General features: G+C 34.0%; 1 protein-coding gene across 1 annotated transcript; it reads right to left on the bottom strand.

Moving 5' to 3' along the window:
• Positions 3,151-4,855, bottom strand: LOC104750420 (transcription factor MYB114-like). The gene is made up of 4 exons (XM_019237982.1): positions 4,644-4,855; positions 4,052-4,181; positions 3,660-3,967; positions 3,151-3,462 (listed from the first exon to the last, which is right to left on the bottom strand). The coding sequence occupies exons 1-4, from the start codon at positions 4,762-4,764 to the stop codon at positions 3,269-3,271; spliced, it is 753 nt and encodes a 250-aa protein (XP_019093527.1). The 5' UTR covers positions 4,765-4,855; the 3' UTR covers positions 3,151-3,268.

Below are 8,865 nucleotides of genomic sequence, written 5' to 3'. Positions count from 1 at the left end.
TCTAAAATTTTAAACTGACCGTTTTATCTATACTACCGTTCTCGGATTAGCTTACTACTATTTGACTAGCTACCGTTCTTGTATAGAAAAAGAAATTTACAAGTAATGAGAAGATGACATCGCTTGTAATTTACAAAGATGTCAACACTTTTGCCCAAACATTATATGATTACTACAAGAGTACGTAGTCCTTGTCACATAGTATTTCGTTGAAAACAGTAGGACTTGATACTTCTTCCTAATCAGCCAAAATCATTTACGAAAGTAAAACAAAAATCTTATTTAGTTTTCAGTGCAACTACAAATACTTTTATTTTTAGCTAGTTGGTTAAATATATTCCTTAAAAAGGTAAGATTTACAAAGGAGGTATTACCTCTAATGCTTTGTTAGAAATAGAAGAATAGTACTCATACTTTGAATGTTGAAGAAAAAATCATACTTTGTTAATCATGGACAAAACAAGACTCTTAGACCACTTCCATTATATTGGTCATATTATGAGTGTCTATAGTATTTTTTTAAATATAAATTTGAGACCCTCTTGAAAAGAGAGAAGAGAAAAATGTATAGAGGAAAACATTCAAGACATTTCTAAAGATATTTTTTACGTCAGTGCCGGTCCAACCAATTTTGCTGCCTAAAGCAAAATTTTTTTTCCCATTAACAAACATTAGAAAAAAAATTTACAAAAACTGTTACACAAAGGTTCGAACTCTTAACACTGAAGTAGAATAAAGGCATACCCAACCACTGTACCACCACAAGTTTTTGAAAATTGATGCCTTTTAAATTGCTAATATAATCTGGCGCCTAAAGCCCTTGCTTTACGGGATTTAGGTGAGGGCCGGCACTGTTTTACGTACATGTCAGTTTTCTATTAGTTTTAAATTTCTTATGATTTATGATTTAAATTTTTAATCTAGCTAAAGATATTTCATTTCGGAGATGCTCTTACACGTACGTACTAGTTCACTGCGCGAGCTGTCTCCATTTTTGATAGCCCTACTTGCTTCCATTATTGTTCAAGTAAATAACTTAACTTATTTTGAAAAAGTAAAAAACACAGAAAGAAAGAAAGGTTTGTTTAAAATGCTAAATGTAAAATAAATACCAAAGGAAACCCACACATAGAGGCAAACAAACGGTGAGAAACACTAATCAAGTTCCACAGTCTCTCCATCGAACAGACTCCAAAATTGCTCAACGTCAAACGCCAAAGTGGCCCCCTGTTCATTTGTCGTGGCTTCTGGAACTCCTGCATCTGTTTCTTGGCTATCGTCCAGTAAATTCTCCAACCACATATCATCTTCATTTATTAGAATATTCAGAAAATCATCTTTCTCATCATCTTTGTCAAAAGTGATACTCTCATCACAAACATTATTGATGCTGATTCCATTGCTTGACGGAATTATGTCAACTTCTATCGTAAACTATCGTATTGTTATTATTTTAAATACTACACTTTCAACGGTTAGGCTTTGCACAAGTTGGCAAGCCCAACCAAAAAGAGATAGACGTTGCCGTATTTCAGTTGCTTCGTTGATATAGAAATAAATGCATGGTCCTCCCATAAGGTGAATGAAGCGGTCGCTTTAGGCCACCAATAACTTAAAATTTTAGAGGCTATGCTTTGTTACTTGGGCACTAATATTTGGCCAATTTAAGCCAATCTCTCTCCTCATGTTTACGTACTTTTTATTCATTTTTGACATTTCCCTATTTTTTGTGTTGTTTTAAACAATATTAATTTTTCTATAGAATAATATATCGTATGCTTATCAGGTTTCCTTGTACACTATGTCAAAACAAGCTTACTTTTCAATACATGCAATATATAGATGCCATATTTCTAAAATATGCTTTAGGCCACTAAATCTCTAGGACCGGGAGTTAAATTGATACATGACAAAGTTTGATGCTCCAAAACTTTTTTTCTCGTTAAATTGAGGGTCCAAACTCTAGAATAAAACAAGAGGTCTTGAAAGAGGAGCGATGAACAAAGATGTACAAAAATGGCGAAAACTTACATGCATCTTTTGTTTATTTTATTTTATCCATGGAGAAAATGGATATCAACTACCAATAACTTTTTTAATAGAAACCTTGTACATTTATTCTAAATTTTCTTTTATCAGTTGAGAGTTAGATTTTAGAAATCACGATACATTAGAATAAATCAATCATTGACCCACATCAAGTCGACCCATTAGCCAAATCCCTACATTCGTAGGGAGCATGACTCGATTCCTGATGTGATGGCGTCTTCTACATTAAAGAGTTATCATTGACCACTACACTAAGATCATTTTAAGCGACCGTTTTATCCAAAATATAATCGTTAGTCTTGCACGCCTTTACTGGCTTCTATATTTTTTTACTGACCGTTTTATCTATCTTGGATCAGCTTACTACTATTTGACTAGCTACCGTTCTTGTATAGAAAAAGAATTTTACAAGTAATGAAAAGATGACATCACTTGTAATTTACAAAGATGTCAACACCTTTCCCCAAATTATACGATTACTACAAGAGTACGTAGTCCTTGTCACATACAGTAGTATTTCGTTGAAAACAGTAGGACTCGACACATCTTCCTAATCAGCCAAAAGCATTTACGAAAGTAAAACAAAAAATCTTATTTAGTTTTCAGTGCAACTACAAATAGTTTTATTTTTAGCTAGTTGGTTAAATATATTCCTTAAAAAAGTAAGATTTACAGAGGAGGTATTACCTCTAATGCTTTGTTAGAAATAGAAGAATAGTACTCATACTTTGAATGTTGAGGAAAAAATCATACTTTGTTAATCATGGACAAAACAAGACTCTTAGACCACCTCCATTGGTCATATTATGAGTGTCTGTAGTAATTTTTAAAATATAAATTTGAGACCCTCTTGAAAAGAGAGAAGAGAAAAATGTCTAGAGGAAAACATTCAAGACACTTCTAAAGATATTTTTTACGTACGTGTCAGTTTTCTATTAGTTTTAAATTTTTAATCTAGCTAAAGATATTTCATTTCTATCGGAGATGCTCTTACACGTACGTACTAGTTCACTGCGCGAGCTGTCTCCATTTTTGATAGCCCTACTTGCTTCCATTATTGTACAAGTAAATAACTTAACTTATTTTGAAAAAAGTAAAAAACACAGAAAGAAAGAAAGGTTTGTTTGAAACGCTAAATGTCATTATAGTTCATGAAGAAAGATATAAAATAAATACCAAAGGAAACCCACACATAGACGCAAACAAACGGTGAGAAACACTAATCAAGTTGCACAGTCTCTCCATCGAACAGACTCCAAAGTTGCTCAACGTCAAACGCCAAAGTGGCCCCCTGTTCATTTGTCGTGGCTTCTGGAACTACTGCATCTGCTTCTTGGCTATCGTCCAGTAAATTCTCCAACCACATATCATCTTCATTTATTAGAATATTCAGAAAATCATCTTTCTCATCATCTTTGTCAAAAGTGATACTATCATCACAAACATTATTGATGANAGTTGCTCAACGTCAAACGCCAAAGTGGCCCCCTGTTCATTTGTCGTGGCTTCTGGAACTACTGCATCTGCTTCTTGGCTATCGTCCAGTAAATTCTCCAACCACATATCATCTTCATTTATTAGAATATTCAGAAAATCATCTTTCTCATCATCTTTGTCAAAAGTGATACTATCATCAGAAACATTATTGATGATGAGTCCATTGCTTGAGGGAGTTATGTCAACTTCTGGTAGGCCATTGAGATGGCTGCAGTCTTTGTTAACAGTGAAGGATCGAGGTCGAGGCTTAAAAACATTGACTTTTTGGACCGTTGTTGTTGTTGTAGGAGGGGAAATGATGTTTTTCTTTTTCATTTTAGTCTTACAACCTGGTTCATATTTCTTACTCAGATGTGTGTTCCAGTAATTTTTCACATCATTAGCCGTCCGACCAGGCAATCGACCAGCAATCAAGGACCACCTAAACATTGTTAAACATTATACATATAAGTTTCTAGTGTTGATCTTATGGCCCTCCAAATAATTTGTACTGAGTAAATAGTACCTGTTTCCTAGAAGTTTATGAAGGCGAATAAGAAGATCAACTTCATCAGAGTTAAGTCTCCCTTTCTTGATACTTGGCTTCAAATAGTTCAACCATCTTAGTCTACAACTCTTTCTGCATCGATTTAGCCCTACAAAGCCGATAATTTTACATTAATTATTCCACACTAAGACTGATTTGGTTTCTTTCAATGTCTTCTATCATCAAGAATCTATGCATACCAATAGAAATTATTTACTATTTCAAACACATATTAACACGTTCGTACATGAATTTTCACGGAGTCCAATTACACGAAGACAGTTCAGTAAAAACAATTAACGACTTGACGTTAATAAAATAGTTTTCATTTTTTTATCTTTCGTTTTAAGTAAATAAAAATCTTAGCATAAGTCCGAAATGAATATATGAACAGCATAAAGAACTTTTCATGAATAAACTGTTTGTTTGTTTTTGTTTTACTTAATTTACTAGCATTAAACGATAACTTCATGTATATATACCAGCTCTTAAAGGAGAACTGTTCAATAATACGATAAGGAGAATATATTGTGTATGTGTGCGTGTGTGTGTAAATATCATGCATATATACCAGCTCTTAAAGGAACTTGATGCCATTTGCCTTCTCCATACTTCTCAATACATTGCCTCAAGAGACTATCTTCTTCAGCAGTCCATGCACCTTTTGTCAACCCTTTGGACGAACCCTCCATAGACCTTAAAAATAGATAGTACCTAACCAAAGTATTTTAAAATTTATGAGAAAAAGGTCGAGGAAGAGGGGGTTATGGTGGCTTCGCAAATCCTCGGAGGACTTATCGACAATATAATGTGAGCGAATATGTGTATATATACACGTGAAGGGCATAAAGTAATGACGTGCATGTTTGATATCCACATTTCATGTATTTCCGGTCGTGCTTACTTTGCTACGTTATTGTTTTGGTTACTGATTTGACTAGAGAAAAAGGTTTGTCAGTACGTACTTTTATAAAATAAAAAAACGAAACATGGTTAATAACAATATTAGGAGATAGGAATATTAATGATTGGTGGTAGATGGTTAACATTATTACAAGATAGTATCATCAGGCACAAGAAATATAACAAAATTAAAATTGAGAAATACGGTGGACACATAGCAATAAGCTATTTTCTCTCTTCTTTTTCTCTCTTGCATTTTACAGTCTCTTGGAGTTAATTTCTTTAATGAAAATCTTATAAACTGTTAGACTGTTCACAAACTCATCTTTGTTCCTTACTTTGCCAAAGCTAAATTCTAGCTGCACGTTATAGAGTTAAGGTTGAGGCTTTATAATTCCTCTCTTTCTCATTTTCCTCTTACACCTAAGCATGCATTTGAACAATTCGTAAAATGAGTTAGTATTGGAGCATTAAATTTTATAAATAATTTGGATCTAGTGTCTGAAGATATAAACCTGTTTGGTAGAAGCTTATGAAGGCGAAGGAGAAGATCTACTTCGTCTGAGCTAAATCTTCCTCTTTTGATACTTGGCTCTCCAAGTAGTTCAACCATCTTAATCTACAACCCTTTCCGCATCGGTTTAGCCCTAAATAAGCAATTATTGAGATCATTACAATTAAATATACCTATTTTGACGACTTTATAACGACGAATCTATGAACATCCACACAATACGCCTTTACACACATAGATACTTTACTTACACAGATTCCCACTTTTTTAGCTCGTTAACTGAAAAAAAACTAACGAGATTCTCATGTGTATCTTTAGAGTAAAATACACTTTGTTATATACGTTCCCCTATAATGTTGACTACAAAAAAATTGTTGCATAAATTAGTTTATATTTTCAACCTGTTAGTTAATTGGAGAGAAACAATAATATAAGTGACTAGATATTTTACATCTATGTAACATATACCAGCTCTTAAAGGAACTTGGTGCCATTTGCCTTCTCTATACCTATCAATGCACTGCTTCAGGAGACTATCTTCTTTAGCAGTCCATGTACCTTTCTTCAACCCACTGGATGAGCCCTCCATGGCCCAAATATAAAGTTAATAGAAGTATCTAATCAAATTATATAATAAACTATATAGTATGGCCGAGGAAGATGGTATTTATATAATTCTGGCTTCACAAATACTGGAAGTCTTGTGACAATGTGAGTATGTGTGCCAATACGTATACACGTGACCAACATAGGGAAATGACGTGCACGTTTGATATCCACATTTCATGTCTCAGAGGTGGTGCTTAATTTGCAAAGTTAGTTTCTTATGGTACTGTTACTGGTTCGTAGCACCTAGCTAGTCTCTCCATTTCAGTAATTAAAAAAATAGGATAACATATCTCTTAACAAAATTAAGAGAGATGGTGAAACATAGTGATCCAATTGCAAAATGGAAAGAAGTATATTGAAAATCCACTTGAAAAAGTTGTGAAAGATAACGGTGGTCAAAGTATAGAGAAAATTATGGTGATTTTATCTTTTAAATTATATACATGTATCTCTATGTGTAAATAGAGGAGTCTTGAGCATTTGCAGGACATCCCAAAGATCATTCCCATATCTTCTTCCTAGTTTTTTTTTTCTTTCTAAATTGTTCTTCTTCATAATTTCATACTTGGTAGACAATAACTCTCATTTCAAGAAAATGATTATAACTGTGTATGGAGAGAGAGAGAGAGAGAGAGAGAGAGAGAGAGAGAGAGAGAGAGAGAATCAAAATTATTCGTAATTTGTTTTATCATGGTATCAGAGGAATGATCTGAGCAACACAAGCAAGCATAACCTCAAAGTCATATCAACAAAAGAATTACTCCGAACATGAACAAAATCAGAGTATTGTCATTCTAAGTGACTATAACTATATCTTCAATGGTGTTGGGTACAATTTCTGGAGTGTCAGAAATAGAGGAGTCTCGAAGAAATATTACAAGTGACTATAATTAAGTGTTAAGTCAGAGTCTTAGAATGCAAGCAAAATGTTTTGTTAAAATAAAACCCTAAAACTTGGCTAAAACTGCTTCGTCCATTGAAAAGATAGAAACAATTTACAAGACTACAATTCAATCTTGAAACCAGTTAAATTATTAGTGGTTTATTGTCTGATGCCTGTGAAGGGAAATCCAAATGTAACCACTGACGCTAAAAGAGATTTATTATATAAAAAATTATAAAATATTTGGGATTTAATTGAATCAACGTATATGCATCTTGCGATTGAAAGAAGCAAATTGGGTTGAAAAAAATGTTGACGAAATTAGTGAAACCTTTTGACATTTCCCGTAACAGCTCTTAATTTATTTATTTATAAATTTTAATGTTAAATTATATTAAAAAAGAAAAGAAACGTTTTACATTCTTTGTATAAATTGTGTTTGACGATATTTTGTTTGAAAAATCAAAAACTTATGTAGAATCTTGGTGCAAATCACGCCTGAATTTGGGTGTTCTTTTTGTCCAACATAGTACTTAACCTGTTACGGATTTTTTATCAATCAATTTCACCAGTATCTACACTAATGAGTTTGGTTCTTCATGGCGCTTATTATATCTCTCCCTCCAAATAGAATGGCTGGTGTTTTGAAAAGTGTAACCCAAAAGGAACATTTTTGTCTTATCGAGATCATTCCCAAGTAGCAGAATCAACACCTGCTCCCATTTGTTTGTGTACTTGTCCTTGAGAAGCCCTTTGACCAGCAATTCCCATATTTGCTGTGGGAAAGGACAAAGAAAGAACAAGTGCTCCCTTGTTTCTAGTAGATAGTAGCAAAAAGCACAGCTTGAGTGTGCAGTTGTTGTCCATTTGATCATTCGGTCCCTGTCGCAAGTCTATTCTTCACCATCAACCATGTGATAAATGCATATCTTGGTGTTTCTTGAGAAAACCAAATCGCTCTAGCCTTCGCCATCTTTGGCTGCACTGCGTGGATGTGGATCTATGTGTCTTTTGTGTGGAACTGGTTATGATATATATTACTCTTGCGTTTCCACAAAGAGACATTCGACCTATCATTGGTGCAAGCAAGTTATTTTCTGTGGAGCTCTTCTTGAACCAAACAAATAAAGTCATTTTGATATCTTCTCCATCTAGTCATGTCCATTGCTTCAGCTACGGTACTTTGTATTGGTAATCCCATTGCTATGCAGCCTTGATTCCCCACTTTCTCGTAATGACGATCCAAAGAACTCTAGTTATCAAACCAGAAGGATGTGGTCTCACCAATGTTTACCTCCCACAGTAACAACCCTTAATTGCTCCCCCGGTGACAGTTAAATTAATAGTTTAGGAGCAGTTTAATGAATATTACAGGCTAATTAGTTACCAATAATATCTGAAATCCAAACCCGAACCCGAAACCAATTCAAAAAACCCAAACCGAACCCATATTTGAAACAAGAGAATACCCAAATTGGTCTAGAACCTTTAAGCTTCAGATACCCGAACCTGATCAGGTATTACCCGATATCCGAGCAGCATCCTATTACCAATTCCTCTTTTTCCTTTGTTGCTTTCACCGCTTACAACCTGTTCATCTTCCTGTTGCCTAACAAACATTGAATTCGAGACTTTATAAACCATTTATCCTAACTTTCTCCAAATTTTACAAACTGGAAAACCCTAAAATCTACTCCTCTCCTCCGTCTGAGACTTCACTTCACAGCGGCTATCAAAGGTGATGCATATGTTTAAGTTTTTTTATTTTATTTTTATAAACATGTTTTTGTCCTTCACTTGTGTTGGTTTTGAATTAACTTCATGTTTTATTTGAAATTCTCTGTGTTTGTTCTCTTGTCTAATTAAATGGTTGATCTATGTGTT

This window comes from Camelina sativa, chromosome 16, assembly GCF_000633955.1.
Source record: "Camelina sativa cultivar DH55 chromosome 16, Cs, whole genome shotgun sequence".
Taxonomy (NCBI): domain Eukaryota; kingdom Viridiplantae; phylum Streptophyta; class Magnoliopsida; order Brassicales; family Brassicaceae; genus Camelina; species Camelina sativa.
Note: the sequence above shows the minus strand (reverse complement) of the source record. Positions and strands in the feature narration are given on the sequence as shown.

What these genes read in the sequence shown, in the direction of transcription:
- LOC104750420 (XM_019237982.1), bottom strand. Translation starts at nt 4,764, where the DNA reads ATGGAGGGTTCGTCCAAAGGGTTGACAAAAGGTGCATGGACTGCTGAA. An exon ending in TCAAGTTCCTTTAAGAGCTG is followed by an intron (nt 4,182 to 4,643) that starts GTATATATGCAT and finishes TCGGCTTTGTAG; the next exon opens with GGCTAAATCGATGCAGAAAG. An exon ending in CATAAACTTCTAGGAAACAG is followed by an intron (nt 3,968 to 4,051) that starts GTACTATTTACT and finishes AACAATGTTTAG; the next exon opens with GTGGTCCTTGATTGCTGGTC.